Source organism: Rhipicephalus microplus, chromosome 8 (genome assembly GCF_043290135.1).
Source record: "Rhipicephalus microplus isolate Deutch F79 chromosome 8, USDA_Rmic, whole genome shotgun sequence".
Lineage (NCBI taxonomy): Eukaryota > Metazoa > Arthropoda > Arachnida > Ixodida > Ixodidae > Rhipicephalus > Rhipicephalus microplus.
Genome location: NC_134707.1, coordinates 88,255,808 through 88,275,818, shown reverse-complemented (window position 1 = coordinate 88,275,818; position 20,011 = coordinate 88,255,808). Strand labels below are relative to the sequence as shown.

The 20,011-nt window shown below is 45.8% G+C and overlaps 1 protein-coding gene across 4 annotated transcripts in view; it reads right to left on the bottom strand.

Annotated features, from left to right (window-relative positions):
* The window catches only part of su(f) (cleavage stimulation factor subunit su(f)), a 92,258-nt gene that overhangs the window by 10,024 nt on the left and 62,223 nt on the right, over positions 1 to 20,011 (bottom strand). For 3 of the 4 annotated variants that reach the window (XM_075872275.1, XM_075872276.1, XM_075872278.1), the window contains exons 12-18: positions 18,195 to 18,338; positions 17,942 to 18,044; positions 13,142 to 13,211; positions 12,963 to 13,059; positions 11,588 to 11,692; positions 7,309 to 7,456; positions 2,479 to 2,631 (exon numbers count right to left, since the gene is read on the bottom strand). In XM_075872275.1, coding sequence (XP_075728390.1) covers positions 2,479 to 2,631; positions 7,309 to 7,456; positions 11,588 to 11,692; positions 12,963 to 13,059; positions 13,142 to 13,211; positions 17,942 to 18,044; positions 18,195 to 18,338 — 820 coding nt within the window. The remainder of the gene's footprint in view (positions 1 to 2,478; positions 2,632 to 7,308; positions 7,457 to 11,587; positions 11,693 to 12,962; positions 13,060 to 13,141; positions 13,212 to 17,941; positions 18,045 to 18,194; positions 18,339 to 20,011) is intronic. The other variant, XM_075872279.1, reaches the window with a different exon arrangement.

The window sequence follows — 20,011 nt, the reverse complement described above, 5'->3', positions numbered from 1 at the left end:
GAGGAAGCGTCAAAGCAGTGAAGAGGAAACTTGGGATAGGCAAAAGTCGGATGTATGCACTAAGGGACAAAGAAGGCAAAATAACTACCAATATGGATAGGATAGTTAAAATAGCGGAGGAGTTTTACAGAGATCTGTACAGTAGCCGAGACAACCACGACCTTAATACTATAAGAACTAGCAGTAACCCAGATGACACCCCACCAGCAATGATAGAAGAAGTCAGAAAAGCTTTGGAGAGCATGCAAAGAGGCAAAGCTGTTGGTGAGGATCAGGTAACATCAGATCTGCTGAAAGATGGAGGACAGATTGTGTTAGAAAAACTAGCCACCCTGTTTACGAGGTGTCTCCTGACGGGAAGAGTACCAGAGTCTTGGAAGAACGCTAACATCATCTTAATACATAAGAAAGGAGATGACAAGGACTTGAAGAATTACAGGCCGATCAGCTTGCTCTCTGTAGTATACAAGCTATTTACAAAGCTAATTGCTAACAAAGTAAATAAAACATTAGAATTCAATCAACCAAAGGAACAAGCAGGATTTCGAACAGGCTACTCAACAATTGACCACATTCATACTATCAATCAGGTAATAGAGAAATGCTCAGAGTATAACCAACCACTATACATAGCCTTCATAGATTACGAGAAGGCGTTTGATTCAGTAGAAATATCAGCCGTCAAGCAGACACTGCGGAATCAGGGCGTAGATGAAGTATATATAAACATTCTGGCAGAAATCTACAGGGGATCAACTGCTGCCATATGGCTTCATAAAGAAAGCAACAGAATACCAATCAAGAAGGATGTAAGGCAGGGGGACACAATCTCCCCAATGCTATTTACCGCGTGCTTACAGGGGGTTTACTGAAGCATAGAATGGGAACAGTTAGGGATAAGAGTTAATAGAGAATACCTTATTAACCTGCGCTTTGCCGATGACATTGCATTGCTGAGTAACTCAGGGGACGAATTGCAACTCATGATTACGGAGTTAGACAAGGAGAGCACAAAGGTGGGTCTTAAAACTAATCTGCAGAAAATGAAAGTAATGTACAACAACCTCGGAAAAGGAGCAGCACTTCAATATAGGTAATAGTGCACTTGAAGTTGTAAAAGACTATGTCTACTTAGGGCACGTAATAACCGCAAAGCCGAACCACGGGATTGAAGTAACTAGAAGAATAAGAATGGGGTGGAGCACATTTGGCAAGCACTCTCAAATTATGACAGGTAGATTGCCACTATCCCTCAAGAGGAAGGTATATAACAGCTGTATCTTGCCGGTACTTAGCTACGGAGCAAAAACCTGGAGACTTACAAAGAGGGTTCACCTTAAATTGAGGACGACGCAGCGTGCAATGGAAAGAAAAATGGTAGGTGTAACCTTAAGAGACAAGAAGAGAGCGGAGTGGATTAGGGGACAAACGGGGGTTAAGGATATCATAGTTGAAATAAAGAAGAGGAAATGGACATCGGCCGGCATGTAGCACGTAGACAGGATAACCGCTGGTCATTAAGGGTAACTAACTGGATTCCCAGAGAAAGGAAGCGGGTTGGGGGGAGACAGAAGGTTAGGTGGGCAGATGAGATGAAGAAGTTTGCGGGTATAAATTGGCAGCAGCAAGCACAGGACCGGGATAACTGGCGGAACATGGGAGAGGCCTTTGTCCTGCAGTGGACGTAGTCAGGCTGATGATGATGATGATGACAGGTGTGCCCGACCGTGAGTTACCAGGTGCAGTTACTGGGAGAGCAGGAATGAGACGCGTCAGACACGCCAGTGTTCCCTTTACAAGATGTTGCCCCTGTGCACAAGTTTCACATTTACGAGCGCAAGTTTTCTTTCTTGGTCAGTTTCACACGAAAGAAATTTGAGCAAGATGACAAACATGGCTTCGTAGAGTTACCCATCAATGTCAACGGCCTTTTCTGTGACTTGCCATGCCAATAGTTGAAGATTACAGAAACACTTTGCACTTCTGTTAAAGAGCCCCTCACCAGATTCCGCTACAAGTGTTGCTGACACACTCCGAGTTCTAAGGCGACCTCTAGGGATCATTCTATCAAGAATATCTGTCGAGGCGGTTACTTGTTGGAGGAATTCATGAACTGTCCAGTTATTGTGCCGCCAGCCGAAGAGAGTCACTTTGAGGAGAGGACACTGTTCCCTCGTTTGCCTCGTCTATAGTTGGTTACAACTTCTTAAAAAAAAATGTCAGCTCCGCCCATGGCGGCAGCTGCCCTTCCCCTGCGAAAGACAAGTCATGCTAGATGATTTCTGCTGGAACCGCAAGTATTTTTCCAAAAAGCCAACTAAAAGTCAACTATCCGAAACACTCCAAAGGCGCTCGTTGTCACCAAAATGAATAAGCGCTACTGGATTTTCCGTGGGACAGACAGCGATGGCCGAGGACGGAACTGACACTCCTTTTCTACGTTGCAACGAACTACAGCATCTGCAAGCATCTGCATACCTTCCCTTCGTCCTTCGATGCGTCGAGACCCCTGTTGATGATCCTGCTTCTTCTTCTTTCGTCTCTTCTTTTTTTTTTGCGGCGCGTCGCTGACCTCGAGGCTGCTTTGCGCACTCGGCACTGGAACCCAGTCAGCATCGCTCCAAGGAGCACCTGTGGGCGTGCAGCCTTTTGTTTTCGACTACCTCCACGAAATTCTCGGCTGCTCTTGCGTCGAGCGGGCGTTGCATGCTTGTGCGGACACAGTCGCCACCTAGCGGCCTATGCACCCACACTCGCCTCAACGTTCAAAGCACGGTGAGGGGCTCTTCAATATGCAAACATTCGATCCGCGCGACCGCGCAAGATCTGCGGCCCACACGGGCAAAAACGTTGGCCCAAGTGTACAAGCGAGAAACGAAATGCCGTTTCAAGACGCTCAGGCAAAATACACGGCATTCCCAATCGTAAATGCGATACTTTGATAAACTGAGAGAGACAATGCTTGCTTTTGCTGTAAATGATATGGTCTCTCACCATGCATATTTTGCATTCAGGATGGTAGAATACCCACCGGTAAAACACCTTTACGCATTCCCTGTTGATATGCATGCAACATAATATGATTCCATGATGTACTGCAGAGCACTTTGAAAGAGGACCAATACGTGCACTTTATCTTGGCATTTTGTAAGCCTAAACACCATTATATGTACAATCACACTAGACTATATCAAACGGAGGCAAATCGAATTATCCTTTTGATCAAGGTACTCTCGAACACAACAATGCTTTAATGCCGATGCATATGGAGACCTATCCATACAGTAGACAAAAAAAAGTAGATAGAACACTACTGTGAAAATCCAAGCAAGCACCACTCTAACGGTAAAGGATAGTCCAATTAGATTTGGGGAGAGGGCAATTACTCGGTCAAGAATTGGTCATTGGCACTTATCTGACGTTTATTTCAGAACTCTGGAAAAGAGGAATGGGCGCTTGCTTCGGTGGCGGCGCTTGCTCAGCGTTTTACGGTAAAAATAGAGAGAGCCCTGAATGCGTCAAGAAGTTGGCTTTTCTTCGGGGAAATGAGCTTTCCCACTAATAGCCAATATTGGCTTTGATTCCGTGTCGTGACACCGGCGTTCCACAGTCATTCGTCGTTTACCGCAACTGTTCAGTTGGCCTGCGTGTGTGGCGTTCTCCGCTCACTCTGTGGAGCTGGAGATAATCAGCGAAGTAGAACGAGGAGAAAAAATGTGTGATGTTGCCAGTGTGCACAGCATTCCAAGGTGCAGGCTCAGTATGACACTGAACAACAAGGCCAACATTAGTTCAAGGCAGGAAGGAGGGGGCTTGCTGCTTCCGGAACATGGCAGCAAGGACCACAGCACACAAGTCTTGAAAAAGCCTTCGACAAGTGGTTCTCGGGTCATAAAACATTCCTATCTCTAACCCCAACATCGAACAGAAATCAAATCTTTCAATACTCGACTTTCAGAGCAGCTATGGTTAGCCGCAGCGTGTTGAAGAGTGTTGAGACATAGTTCATCAATCACTCACCGTTGAAAGCAGTGCAACATATCAACAGCATCGGTAGTCAGTTTAGCGAAAGCTGGAACATCACAAGTCTCATGACACATTCATTGCAAACAAGATTGCCTTGTTCTGGCATATGATGCCATTGAAGATGGTGGAGTGTTGCGAGGACAAGTCCCGAGGCAGGAAAACCAAAGAAGTCAGAGAATCGTTCTGCTTGTCATCGGTGTCAATAGAGTGATCAAGCTTGAAATATTTGTGATAGGAAGGAGCAAATGGCCGTGGTGCTAGAAGAATGCACTGTTTGTTCCAGTGACTTGCAGCTTGAATGGGAAAGCATGAACTATGGGCAAACATTCTAGCAAGTGCTTTGAGTCTATAGGGGCTACTTAGTAACAAACAGATCCACACGTGCGACACTGTCCCACCCTTGAATAGCGCCACGCGCCAGTGTAGCGTTAGTCACTCACTACTAGCACTACGCAGCAGCCATATCAGTCAGAGCTGGACCCCTAACGCGTGGTTTGCAGTTAGTTGCGATCACGGCGGGTTTCAGGCCAGTGGTAACAAGAGACGAGTCCTTTGCCCGACACCATTTATTATGGCGTCAAGCACCAGCAACACACATGAGAAGTATAATGCAGACGAAGCAACGGATTAGTTCCGCACGTCAACGTAAAAAAGGCACCAAAATGCAAAGCACACGAAAGAGAGAGAGAGAGCGATAAGGCTTGGACTCGCCTCTCGTGGCTTTCGACTACGGTCTAGGGGCAGTGGGTCACCCACAAAGAATCGGGCAGTGCGCAGGGGGTGGTGGTAACAAATTGGATTCCGACTCGTTTGAGCTGTGTCCGTCACGGCTCTTTAATTAAGTCTAAAGACGATGAGCCCCCCCCCCAAAAAAAAAGCGACGCATATTCCTCGGCTCCGGAGAGGAGTCTTACTAGAGGAGGGCAAGGAGGAGCAGGGCCACGGGAGCGACACAGTGCCGCCTCCCCCGCAACCGCCCTCACCGCTGCGCGCAAAAACACAGCTTGAAGCCGCGGTGCCACCACAGTGAAAACAAGGGGTCTTGCACCCAACCCCACAAGTCCTGGGGGCTTTGACTTGATGATCTACGGCAGAAAAATCTGCCTGGTACTAATAACACCTCTGCTCTTCGCAATGGCAGAGTTGTGCCAAGTTGCCAAGCGCAATGTTGGTACTGCAGTCATGGGATGGTCTCGCTCGTGCAGTGAGGGCCGACTACAGAAATTTCCCTGTGCCATGATTACCACAAAACCAATGCACTGGCCAACAGAATGAGATGAATATTCTCGGTGTCCTTGAAATCCTCAATGCATTGTGGAACAAAGTCAAGACACAAAACACATTGAGAAATTTTTCGACATTGTGGTCTTGGCATTTCCGGCGAGGAGGTTGGTGACAAAATCTCCACACCATGAGTACCACAAATCGCTCGTAAAACTTGATTTTTGATGACAGCTACTTTCTTGGTGCTGCTCTAGGTGATATTCTTGGTGTTGTGTCTGATTGGACGAGGGCGACTAACTTCAAGTCCATTGATGACAGCACTGAAACTACAGGAGAGCTCGCTTATCAATAAAGTCATCATTGCTGATCTGACTAGAGCCATTGCCAATGAAAGCCATGAGGTGCTCACAATTTTTTTTTTTTATGCACGTCGTGAGTGAACCTTGTCTGATGCTACTGCGCGTCAAGAGAAGGTTGTCAACTCTGCTCTCAATCACTGGATAGTGTTGAAAAGTGCAGGTTTAGCAACGCATTGAAAATTAGAGAACAAAAGACAATTGGAGACCATTTCTAGTGCTATACGCCCAAGGTTTGTGCCTTCAGAAAGTAAAGAGCAGTTTGCACGAGGTTTGTTTTCTAGAGTAACAAAATCTTCATAGTCTATAGTTCTTTAAGTACACCGTACTCTGAAAATATTCTCTCATTTTTTTTTTTCACTACGAATTCAGCACAGTATGCAGGTTTGACTGTACTGCTATCACATTCGGCGTGAATCGCAATTTGCTAGTTAATGGCATAGGTCGACACTACACTGAAATAGTATGGTGCACACACATGCACAGTCCCTGCAGAAAAAGATTAGCGCAAGTGACCATTTCGGCCAATCACAGCCCCATTTCGACCAACTGCAGCGCCATTTTATTCTTTATTTGCTTTCTGAGTGCTTTCTTCAGTAGTCTTTCCACTTACACAATAACTGATGTTTTTTCTTTCCTTAGAAACGAACTGTACTAGGGAGAAGACCGATACACGGGTTTAACTTCAGGAGCGTGCAGTTTTCATCCTCAGAGCTGGATGAATACAAGCTTTCACTAATATACACGCACTCTAGATCGATATTGTGAGTAGCAAAGCCAGTGGCTCCGTTCTCAGGAATACGAGCACCACCATTTCACGAGGCAATCGGTGCTAGCTTTTCGATGAGCTGGGTGGCACCTCTCTGGCATTTTTAAGTAGTATTCAACTATAGCCATATCGTTTGCTGTCGACTTGCAAGTTGCTCCCGACACTTTGTATTATTGTAGGGATTTCTACAATTCAGTGCACACCACTGGATGCAACATAAGGCTGACCACAAGCATTGGAAAAACCATCACAAGCGTTGGAAAAACATAGAAGCGGTACTCGGCTCAGTGTTCAGCTCTGCAAAAAGATTGATGTAAAATCACTCAGTACTTCCAGCAGCATAACAATACAGGTGAGATGAGAACAGCGAGCAGCACTAACAAACACACGTTATTGATCCTCATATAAACCTAAACATCTCCTCTGTTACATTTTTGTCCAAAGACACCTCCACCACTCTGAGTGTCATCCCCACTTGCAAATACGTGCGGCGATGATCATCCCTTAAACCTGTGTTGTAGCCCTTAGACCTGTGCTGCTTCATCGTCACCAATAATAACAATTGTTGGGGTTCAACGTTCCAAAACCACAATATGATTATGAGACACGATGTAGTGGAGGGCTCTGTAAGTTTCGACCACCTGGGTTACTTTACCGCGCACCTAAATCTAAGAACACAAGCCTCAAGCATTTTCGCATCCATCGAAAATGCGGCCACCGCGGCCGGAATTCGATCCCGCGACCTGCAGGTCAGCAGCCGAGTGCCATAACCACTATGCCACCGCAGCGGGTCAAGCTTCGTTCTCACCAATGGCAATAAACGTTTGCCGATATGCACTTTAGTGATATCACACTTTAACTGCACCTCAAAACATGCAGCCCAGCTATGACACCGAACGAGCGAGAGAGATAAAGAGCGTGTGTGTAACTTACGGCAGATCTGCTTGGGCTTGAAGGGTATCATTTGTCCCGTGTCAGGGCGGGGGTACACGGGGCTCTGCTGGTCCGCCACATTCTCCTCGCGCACCTCACGCTTTGACGCTGGCGCAGACGACACCACCACAGGCAGCCGCGTCACGTCCTGTCAACAGAACGGTCCCGTCACGCCCAACCACCAGGTGCAATGCTTCGGTGCTTGCGCATTGTACGGAGATGCTGCACCGAGAGTTTTGCACTCGTTCCAAGGAATTAGTGACCAGTGGCTGTAAACTGAAGTGTCGTCAATATCAAAGAGGAACTATGCACAAAGCGCAGCTACCAAAGAGCATAGTACAATGTATCAGGTGTACCAGAGTGCTCCAGAATTTCCTCAGCCCCTGTGGCAACAAAGTCAACATGTCAAAACGAAGTTGAGTGGTTTATCTGTGGCTAGTGCCAGTTTAAGGGGGGATGCTACACCTTCCAAAAACTCTTTTATTTTTGCGAGTACCTCAGTCAAATTTGGAGAGCCTATGTAGATTTTACTGCCGATTTCAAAAATCTAATTCTTTTTTTTGCTGTGACAATTATTTTTAAAGATATAATGAACTGCGGCTTTTTTCAATTAAGGCCTAATTAGCTAATTAACTGTAACTTGGATATTGATGTGCAACCTATAGAACCAATTCGGTATGTTCACAGTGTGCAATAAAGTATAAATCATTGTTCTGGGCTATTTCGAAGCAAAGTTGTGGGATGTTGAATATGACATGAAAAATTTCCCCATCTACACTTGAAACAAAAGATCCATTTAGAGAATTTTCTCCAAAAATTATTAGAATAAAACTTACTTTACGACACATCCCCTGCATTTATCTTCGAAACAAAAAAGAAATCGTAATGATAACCCAGATAGAACAAGATATATTGCTCCGGCATAATGGGAAGCACATGAAAATTGTCGTTTTGAAAAATCGAGAAAAAACGTGGGCACACATTTTTATTGCAGAAGATGCAACAAGACAACCTCAAAACGCACCAGAAGCATAGTCTGAATGCATTCTGTGCTCATGCCTCCTCTTCACTAGCTTCCGGAGTTCCAATGAGGCTGTTCTTTTCTTGTTGGAGACAATGCTGCGACGGTGGTCTTTTTCTCTCGCTCTCCTGGCACCAGTACTTGTCGCATTCATGTCCATTTCACCTAAGATTGCCGTTGCAGAATTCAAATTGCCCGTGTTGAAGCGCAGCACTGCTTCTGCAACAGCTGCTTCAACAGCGAACAGGGACGCATGGTGCTCCTTGGGGGCCAAACTCCAGATTACCGAATGTAGGCTCTCGTTGGAGTTCTGCGTTTTGCCGCGTTCGCACCTCTGAAGCAGGGCTCTTTCCGAAAGCCGGGTATAAACCGGTAGTAATGCCTCTGCCACGTCTTTCGGTAGATTGTAGGCATGCCTGGGGTCGGGCTCACCCTTTGCTTTTGCGGCATTGTGCCGACACCATGAAGTTTCACCAGCTGGGCACAGACTGTGGTCCGAGCATTCATCAGTGGAGGTGACGTGGCGGTATGTGGCCATCACAGCCTTTTGCATCTCGCCCACGTCACCTTCATGCGATTTCAGAGCCCGGCCATAATATGTGCTCAGCCTGGTGATCAGCTCACCTGTGAGCCTGCCTTTCCCACCAAGGCCTCTTTTCCCATCGCACTTTTGTTTCTGCACCAGGTTTCTCAATGCGGTGCCCATCCGTTTCTGTACATGATTAATACAGTCTTCCTTCTGCACGTCAATGTAACCATACACCTTGGCGTCTTGTATGGCGCAAAATGTCCTAGAGTCTCCATCAGACAGCATAGTTGTGTAGCGCAGGCCATGGCGTTCAAGCGACCTCTGAAATAGAATTAGAGCCGCCTCCACTTCCATTTGCCCCGCTTTGCTGTTCGTATTTTTTTGGCATTTGTGGTTAGCCTTCCATTCTTGATAGCCCTCACTACTAGGCTTTGGGCCCACCTCGCAGCCTAGGCAAAAGTTGGAAAGAACGACGTAGTCCAACACGTAGCCACTAAATAATTCGATAACTGTGCCCACGCCGATGTGGGAAGAATGGCCTCGCGTCTTCCACGTGCCGTCGTAGCTAACGGCAATATTGCCCCGGTGGCCGAAGCACAAGTCATCATAAATTGTTCTAACCTTTTCCGCACATTCGCTCATAGCGGACTCAGCCGCTCGCGTTGCAGCGGGTGCCAGCGTGTTCTTCAAATGCCGCTGAAACGTCTTGTGGTGCATACCGCGGTGTGAGATGCCCATTGTTGCGAAAATATCGTTCATTTTCGTTTGGCCGTTTCCGGTAGCCACCATCGCCCTCGAAGCGAGAAGATTTACTTCAAACGGATTGCACGTTTTCGTGCCGTTCGCGCGGGGCGAAGTCCATTCATTCGCGATCTCGCCGCACCTTTCACACTGCACTAGCACTTTCACGGCAAGTTTGTAGTCCCGATCCCCTCTGACGATCGTAGCCGGTCCGTGGCAGGCTTTGCAACACAAGGCACCCATTATCGCGTTTAGGATATCTAGATGCATAAGCAGATAAGGAGCAGCGTGGTCCGAGTCCTGTGCGGTTGCCTCGCTACAACTCGCGGTGAAAAAGTCAATTTTCCGTGCAGTTGCTGGCGCCGATGAAAGCCGGTCGAGCGTCGCTTTCTCACGGGCATGATTTTCTTCAACTTCGGCGTTTGTCACCACCTTGGCGTCGATTCGTAGTCGTCCGGAGTTCGCTTCACCGTCATCGTCGTCGGAGGCAACACGCTCGGTCGCACCATCGCTGAACGGCCGCGGAGCGTCGACACATCGTTCGTCGGAGTCAACCAAGGGCTCTGATGACTTCGTAGACTTTCTCCCACGACCTTTGCGTTTCCTGCGACCAAATGCGTGCACGGTCCGATACTTTTTTGCGTTTCCAGGCATGGCGATACGATCAGAAGCTTCAGAGTGCTCTGCCGATTTCGAGGCGTCACAGCGGTAACCCTTTCAAAATGGCATCGGGTCGCGTATGCAGGCGCAAGCCGCGAGCTTCCAGCCAACCGGAAAGCGCCATTTCAGTCACGTGCGCCGTTTAGCCAATGGCAGTGAGCGCGGCTCTTCGTCTTTGAGGCCCCGTTTTTCGAGCCGGGGAAACGCTCAATGTTGCTTACTGAATAAAAAAACAGCTGAAAACGCGTTCTTTCAAACAAGACCAAAATGGCGCCGATCGAGCGCGTAGTTCCCGCGTATCGTAGAGCCTAACCTGCGCTATTCGCCCTCAATTTAAAGGGCAGGACGCCCGTTTTCGGTTTTTTAAAGTTGAATAACGATAAAAGTTGATGGTATTCGGCTATGAAATTTTGTAAATAGGTGCGCAATGATGTCGGGAACGCGAAAAGAAGGTCCGCAAAAACTCGATTTTTTGGCTGATTTTCGGTCCCGAAGTGCCGCGTCCCCCCTTAACACCCAGAATTCTTTCACTCAGCTAGACTGATCTCTGTCAAAAGTGCTTGCATTACAAAAAAATATGCACAAATATATTAACAGTGAATCATTCTTAAAAGGCCCGAAATGGCAACTCCAGCAAAGAGATGCCACCACAAGATGAAAAAATTGCGAGAACAAACAACAGGTTGTGATGCTACCGCAGAGTAAGCTTAAACAGGACTGCAGACTCCACTTGTCCGGAAGGGAGACATTGTGCAAAGCTGATTCCTGCTTCACATCATGTTTGCCAGATGGCACAACGAACGCGTAACACCTGCGGAAGAGCTATTCTGATACTCAAAACGAGCAGCCATACAGATGGGCCAAGCTCAGATCTTTCCGTCACGGCCATAGCTACGGTGGGCAATAGTGCTTTGCAGTGTTTCTGCATCTGCTAGCCAATTCGTTATGTTGTATGCTTTCTGGCCCCCAAAGCATGAGAACACGAAAGCGAGTTGTTGAATGATTTTCATGCACCTCAACCAACAGCTCTTGGGCAATTGGCAGGGAGCACAAGAGGAAGAGAAGCCACATGCAAGAACATTGAAGCAGCACCAATGAAATGAATAAGATCTTCGCAGTCATGTCACTAAGTTTGTCCCAAGCGATTGCATTGCACGGGGGCAGAGCTGGCACTCAAGTATATATTATTTCACCGATGCTACCATGAAGTCAAAAACACATCCAAACTTGCAATGATGCAACACAATTTGGGCTATATATCATGCATGTCATGTGGAGACATCATGTCGAAAACAGGCCAGCACACCTACAAAAGTAACACAACTCACTCTGTATCCCAGGGACTTCAGTTCCTGTGGACTGCAAGGGTACAGGTCCATAAACCGGTACCGGTCCACCAGCAGTGCTGTCTCCTTGCCTTCAAACTCCTTGAGCTGCATGCAAGTTGAGTATGCTATCATGATTCTTGATGTGGCTAGCAAGCTTTATGCACAGTTCTGCCAAGTATAGCAAGTAAAACCAAATTACGTGCATCAGGTAAACAGTCTTCATAAAGAGATAAATGAACTTTTGAAAATTCACACAATTTAAACAGCTATGGCTAGTGTGCCAAAATTGGGATTCCTCGATTACCCACGTGTTTTTTTAATAAGATTACATAACTTTCTTGTACATAAGTATATGTGCACGATATGCTTTTTTTGTTATTACTAGTTATATTTTTTCCACACCCCCTCACAACGTACAGGCATCTGAAGAATAGCTACATCACTTTCACGGTGAGGATTCGCTTAGTAGATTTTGTGCTGAATGGTTCTGTCCTACGCTATCTCCGAATCTCCGACGACAGCATAACTCTCGCTGATCGGCTTGTCGTCCGCGATCTCCTGACTCTATGTAGCTCTAGCCAATCAGAGCCTCATCCTCGGACTCCTTCGGCCGTGTCCCAATCCTCTTCCTTCTTAATCTTCACTTCTCACTTTATTCCTTTTAATCCCTTTTTACCCCATTCCCTCGTGAGCTAATGCTGAGATGTCGCACTTGGCTGCAGACAGTTGCGGGGCTCACTTTTTTTTTCATCTCTTACAAAACCACTACCCCCCTTTCACGGTGATGTAGGTATTTTGTAAATAAGTGCACAAAATAACTAAATATTTATCAGGAGTTTCAAAGTAGACTTGGCTGTTTGTGGAATTTTCTGCAAACACAATATGCTTCAAATAAGCTTAACCTTTGTCTACCGTAACTTATTTTAGAGGTGTGTGTATGCACGGCTAAAGGGGAGATGATTACCTGATTTGCTTTGTAGAATTAGAAATATTTTGAATTATTTCAAATTTAGGTAAGCAGTCACAGTTGTTGATCAGAAAGAAATGTATTCTCCTGGCAGTTTTCAACTGCATTAAAAACTGCACGGTAAATCATTCTATGAGCAGGTGTGGCTGAGACAGGTAATGAATTTTATTAGGTCAGAGAATGCCTGGCAATGCCCAAAAAAAAAAAAAGAATAGGAAAATGGATTCCGTGTCATTACTCTTGCAGGAAAAGCACGCATCCGTGACGTTAATCTAACCTTTTCATACATGCAAAAATATACTTCTCAATCCAACTGCTTTTTTTTTCCAGATTGCCCAGTTGTGGTAAGTGACACAACACCAAGAAAAAAAAATCAATCTCTCATTCAGCTGCGTCAACTTTCCTTACCTTTTCGATAGCGGCAGCTCTCCGCTTCTCAACCTTGAGAATACTCGAGAGGTCGCCGATGTTGGACTCAAATTCCAGAAACCGATTCCAAATTTCTCTGTAATTAGAGCACCACGGTTAGCATGAGAAGATGCACCTGTCAAGAAAAAAAAAAAGATTGTGTCGGTGCACCAACTTACACAGACTTTTCCGGTGGCAGCGATCCCGATGTGAGCACTCTTTCGAACAGCACCCTGGTATTGTTGTCCTCTGTTCACCAAAAGCGTGAAAAACAAAACAAAAAAGGAACAGAGTAAAGCCTTCTGTTGATACATGCTTGCTGAAATACAACAAAGACACATAACCATCACGGAGGGACTCGAGACACAATAGAAAAGAGCCTCATCATAATCGTTCCTGACCTATTTTAGTCCACTGCAGGATGAAAGCCTCCGCCTATGACCTCCATTATACCTTACCCCGTGCTAACCAACTCCGTCTTAGCCCTGCAAAACTAATTACAGTAAAAGCTCGTTAATTCGAATTCCACGGGAACGCTGAGCAATTTCGAATTAAACAAAATTTGAAATAATGAAAGTGAGCAAAAATGGGTGGATTTCGGGAGTGGGTCACGAAAAATATTTATTGGCCAAAAAAGTCTGTAATGACCATCTGCTTCTTTTCTCTGAATGCCACAGCTGCGGCTCTCTGTTCCAGCGCGCAAACGAGGCGCAGGGAATCCTCTTTACCCTCTTCAAAGCTGAAGAAGAGACCCTCCACATTAAGTGCCTCCAACACCGCAGAAGCTGACGGGCGCACAGGCGCTTCGTCATTTTCGTCTTCCTCACCTTCTGCCTCTTCAGCATCAGGCTGCGCACCGGCTACTTGAGCGATAATGTCCTCATGAGTCAGGGCACTACACACCGATGCACCGGTGTCAACTTCAACATAATCGGCAAAACGTACGCCCCGAAGAGTGTCGCGCAATGCCACTGGCATGAGCTCCTCAGCCCCATCCTCGTCGACGTCACAACTATCTTGCGCACTTCCAGCTGCAAATCCACTGTGGCGGAAACAGTTTGCGATTGTGGTCGCGGTCACCTGTTCCCATGCGCGCAACAACATGTGCATGGCAGTGATCAGCGTAACGCCGAAGTCCTTCCTGTCGCCCGCGCACAAAATCATTCTCTCCTGCACGTGACGCCTATAAAAGCACTTAATGTTCCTTATCACACCCTGGTGCATTGGCTGTAGGGCCGCAGTCGTACTTGCCGGAAGGGACACCAACTTAGTTGCTCTCAGCTCAACGTCGACTTTGTGCGCCGAACAGTTGTCGACGACAAGAAGAGCGCGTCTGCCGCCCAGTTCCATTCGCCTGTCGAATTTCGGTAGCCACTTCCTGAATAGGTCACCTGTCATCCATGCTTTCTTGTTTGCGGCGTACTCCGTCGGCAGTGAGCGAATGTTTTTGAAGCACCGTGGCTTGAGTGCTTTGCCAATCACAAAAAGGGGGACCTTTTCCGTACCGGTCATATTTGCGGCGACCAGAACAGTGACACGCTCTTTGCTGCGCTTGCCGCCGGCACAGCTATTTCCGTTGTAGGTGATCGTCTTGTCTGGCTGCAACTTGCAAAATAACGCTGTCTCGTCAGCGTTAAACACATCCTGTGGTGAGTAGCTCTCCAAGTACTGCTGCAGGGTGTCGCTTCTTCAAGTAGCGCATGTATCGGCGTCCACTTCCTTTGCCTCGCCGGATAACGTGCGGAATACGAGATTGTGCCGCTCCCTGAAACGATGAAACCATCCCTCGGAGGCGACAAAGTCTTCAATATCCAAGCGCAGGGCGAAATCGGCTGACTTCGCCATGATGATAGGGCCGCTCAATGCGATACTCTGGGCTCTCATTTCTTTAACCCAGATAATCGAAGCTGACTCCACTTTTGGGAACTTCGCTATCCTTAGCCTTTTTCGACTGGTGCCAAAATCCTCGACTTCATAGGCATTTTCAATGGCCGTCCTGTTGCGTATTTAGGTTAACAACGTGCTTGGAGGTATGCCGTGCTTCCTCGCAATTTCGTAGTTGCTCGAGTTCCCTTGGTCAACCTCTCGCAAAATTACCACCTTCTCCTTGACAGTCTTCGCGCAGTAGTTTCCTTGCGGCATCTTGCAACTTCGAAGCGGAATAAGACGGCTTGACGGCGTGAACGAACAACGTGCTCGAGGAACAAAGTGACGCTGCCGGGAGCGGCCTAGGACTGCTAGGACTAGTCCGCCGACTCCTCAGCGTCCCGTGGGTCCCGCGTACAAGTGGCGCCAGGCGCTGAGATAACGGGAGGGCTACGGAAAAAAAAAAATGCTCCTTAGATTTTGGAGGCCATACTTTGCTCGCCCTTTGCTCGGACGCCACTTGAAGCTCGCAAAAACTGGTCGTGCCACCTATCATTCGACCGCAAAAGCTTTCACTAGTGTTTGACGATGATGACGCTCGGCGGCGCGCGTTTCGAATTATCCGTAGAGGCAGCAATTTCTGTTCGAATTAACGAATCGTTTTACACATGGTCTCCTATGCACTGCGGACCGGACTGCGGCGACCATTTCGAATGATCCGAAATTTCGAATTAATGAGGTGTGAATTAACGAGCTTTCACTGTATTTTGTCATTCCATCAAATTCTCTGCCTTCCTCAACCACGTTTCCCATTCCGTGGTAACCTTTCTGTTGCGCTTGGCGTCTACCGGTTGTCTATCTCACATAATACCTGCCTAGGTCTGTTTCCTTGGCTTGATGCCAACTGGTATGTCTGGAATCCCAGTTTGTGTCCTGACTTATTCATCTGTTCTCCAATCTCTCAACGTCAGTCCCTTAATTTTACACCCCACTGAACGCTTGATGGTCTTCAACCTTTTCTCTATCAGGTTTGTTATCTTCTATCTTTCAGCCACACTATTTTCTTGCCAAATGAACTCCAGCCCATTTGTATTCTTCGAAAAAAATTTTTTTTCATGATTCAGCTCTCCTGTTATTAGTTGGCATACATATTCTTGTATAAACTCCAATGTATGGTTTTTGGTCTTAAACTGCCTCTGTTTTGCCAGGCTATTCACCATTATCTTTGTCTTTATCGTAGTCATTTCTAGGCCTACTTGAATACTTTCTCCGTTTCATTTCCCAAACATTTATTGCAATTCCTTGCTATCGTTACTGAAGAGTGTCATTTGCAAACTTCGCTCTCAATAATACACTGGATAATGGAAATGACAAGAACCATTTACTAATCTAAAAGAGACTGAAGAAACTAAACCTGGCACTGTGCAGAACAACAAATGTGTCAAGCGCGTTTCTTTCTTCTTGTTAATGCAATATGCTTCCATGATTTCACGCACTTCAGTTTCTTCTCTCTCATCAAGAAAGAAAGCACTGGAAAATCCAGGCTCACACTTGCAGAAACTACAATGCACAGGAAATGCACTTTTGAAGCATTTTTGCACTCGTTCGCACAAATAATTTTCATTTAAGGACATTGGATGTATCCACGTGACAAACAAGTGACCACATTATAAATGTAAACGTCACTCGGTACACATGACATCAAAGTTTTTGTGTGACAAAGCTATAAGAGGCAATGCAACAAGAGACAAGAGGGTGACATGTCGAAAGCGTGGGAATAAGCATGAGCGCGTGCACGAAAAGGTCTAAAGCCTGGAGACCCAGAAATCATGCTTCAATCAAAAGGAAAAGTGTTGGAAACTGTCGTTGTCTGCAGGAACATAGCTGCAGAAAGTCCGTTTCGCCGACAGCATACTGACGATGAGAACTAGAGGTGTTCGAGTTTTGCAAGTCTTGCATTCTGAGGTGTCGCTGGCGGCTTCTATGATGTTTGAGCAGCTTTTCGGTGATCCGACAGCCGCACGCAGCAAGTATGGGTGCTCTTGATGATATCCGCCTTCCGAAGCAAGCAGGCAGCATACCCAAAGACAATTCCTGGAGTGCCATGTTGGCTGCAGAGCACCGCGCCAGGTCAAGTGACCAAAGAACACGCTAGTGCCAACAGGCCCGCAAATCACTTCAGCGGCACGACAGCCCAAGCACGGGCAATGACCAACTCATCTGGCTGTGGAGAAAACCATGAGACTTGTCAGAGCGTCGTAGACCGCAACGGATGACCGGATGAGACTGACACTGCACTGGACTTTGGTGACAACCAGAACTGCCAGGAACCTTACTGGTTCTTGGCGATTTCTGGAATGGTCCGACGCCGCAGTGATACAAACTTGAATAAACAAAGCAGGAGTGGACAACGGACAAAAAAGGGAAACAAAGGTTTTATACATTGCCGACTTCTGCACTGTTTGTTCAAGATGAATTGCCAGCTAACCTAATTAAACCTTGCTTCAATAAGGCCAGGGCTACAGTTGAAAGGCTATGTAAAGACAAGAAATTAATAATTAGGATGACGTAATAATTATGCATAGGTATAGAGTTTGTTGGTATGCAACATGAGTTTGCCTGAGGTTAACTGTATTTTACGTATATGCCCCCTTTTGATGCGTGCTGTAATTTGACAAAAAGGTTGGTGCTATGATGCGAATCTTGTAACAGTGCATCACCTGGAGCCAGTGGTGTAGCTCGGGGCAGCACACCAGGCCTGTTCCCCCCCCCTTTACCCTGGAATAAACAAAAAAAATGTCTGCCTATGGCCCCGCCTGAAGCCGTGCTCACCCTATGAATTCACCATGTTCAATGCATCTGCAAACACTTTTCAAGATTTTCTATAAAATTCAATCACTGTCAAATTTTTTTAACTGAGACTGTGTCGCCTTGGAAACATGCATACGTTAGCCAAGCCACAAATAGGCAACCTTAAGTAGACCGTATCTAGCCCAGCACATATAATGTTGTAAAGAATGTGCTCTTGATCAGGCGTATCGAACCGCAGAGGCAATGAAATGGAAACCAATAAGTTAACAAAGCAAATGAACACAGCTAGAGAATAGACTCACCGTTCAGATGTGAGAGGTAGTCTATGTAGGCCATGATGTAGTCCGAGTTGTCACCGTACTTCTTCAGGCCCAGCTCGAAGATCTTGAAGGCCACGGTTTTTTCCTAAGAGGAAAAGCACAAGTTCACCACTACCTGTCAAAGCTTGCTCAAACGAGTAATATAAAACATCTGAAGTATTTCAGGCTTATTTCAAACTCTGTGTGGCAGCAGCTGTTCTCACAGATCATGACCAATCAGAGCTGGAGAACGCACCTTGCTGCAGTAGTACTCCATGAGTGCCGCAGCCACGTACACCTGGTGGCCACTCCGAGCGTCCTCTCGCGCCTTCTTGAAGACGACCCGTGCCGTCTTGATGCCCTCGGCCCGCCTCGCAAACTTCATGTACTGGATGTACGCCTGCCCAGAGAGAAGCAAACAACAGTAACGGCTTTGCAAAAGAGCCCCAAACGTCACACAAATGTAAACAAAAGAAGAGAAAGAGCTGAAAACACAGCGCTCATGAAGACGTTTTTTTTTCTTACGTGTTTGTGTGTGGCATTTGTTTTATGATGAACCTTATTGACTAGTCTGAATCACTGCTAATCACAGAACGGCTATCCCTGGTGCTACGGTGTTGAAGATGCACGGAACCTTTACACAACCAATAAACAGAGTTTGTTGTTGGAACTCGCAATGTAGTAGGCTTAGTGATAAAATCACAGAACAATGAAAAACTAAAAACGAAAGCAGGCACACATGGGGCCACATAGGTCTGTTGTGTAGTTGCATGTCTAGGCTTGTGCAAATAGTGAACTTTAGGTTCGAAGCCAATTCGAAGAATATAGTAATTTTGGTGAAATAATTTCAAACTGAATTCAAATAGTGCATATATATTACATATTATTTAATTATTTATTTATTTAAAATACTGCAAGCCAATATTTTGGCTCAAGCAGGATGGGCTTCACGTACAATGCAAAATTAGGTATACAAGCCAAGCAACGGGCACACACAAGAAAAAAAAAACGGTGAAATTAGTACGACAATCATTGAAAAATAGGGCCATCAATACATGTGGTAGAGGCAAACAGAAATGGTAACAATGAAAAGTGATACACCTTATAAACATGGCATTGTATACTGCCAACAAAGGAAAGAAACTGTATTGAAATGCTTTTGGGCTAGCAAAGATTGGTGCTAACGAATGTTTGTGATTGTGCCGTGTTGTTCTTGTACTAAGACAGGTGCTGGAAGAGATAAATTACCTGCTAGGCAGATGTGAAGGTATGAAAGGCGGATAACTTTTCTCCGGGCTTCCAGCATTGATTTGTTATTGAGCTTCATCAACTGTGTAGGGGAATCTAGACGTTTGTATTTTCCTAATATAAATTTCACTGCTTTACACCGAACATTGTTCAGTTGCAAAATATCTTTTTGACAATGCAGATCCCACACAATTGATGCATACTCCAATTTAGACATTATGCAGGCATTGTGCACTAGAAGTTTGATGCTACTGGCTGCTTTCCTAAGTTTTCTTTTAAGAAGCCACAGTTTCTTTCTTTTAAGAAGCCACAGAAAAAGGGGCATATTTGCCATGACCGAAAAAACCTGCAAAATATTTTTTTCAATAGAAAGAAGGCTTGAGCAGATGCCTTTTTCTTTGCATTAAAGGAAGGTGAAACTAGTAGTTTAAATAGTAGCACGATTTGATTTTCAATTTAATAAAAGTGATATCATGCAAAAAATGTTACATTTAAAGGTTTCCTATACTTAGTGCATGTAAGTCAATATAACGAGCTTTTAAACTGAAGAAATGAATTGATGTGAGAGTAATATCTTCGTTTAACCTTGAAGTGAGGCTTTGCGGCAGTGAGGGTTTCTACTGAATACGTGTTTTCACGGCTCAGCACCACTTCACTGCAGTGAAATCACTTTTACATGCGGAGAAGTATGCACTTATTTGTTCATCTCAAATAATTCGAAGCTATGAATAATTTAAATTTGATTCAAAGTGAATTCGAATACCGCATTATTTGTTCAAATATTCAAAGCATTCAAACATTCGCACAAGCTTAGACATGTCATTT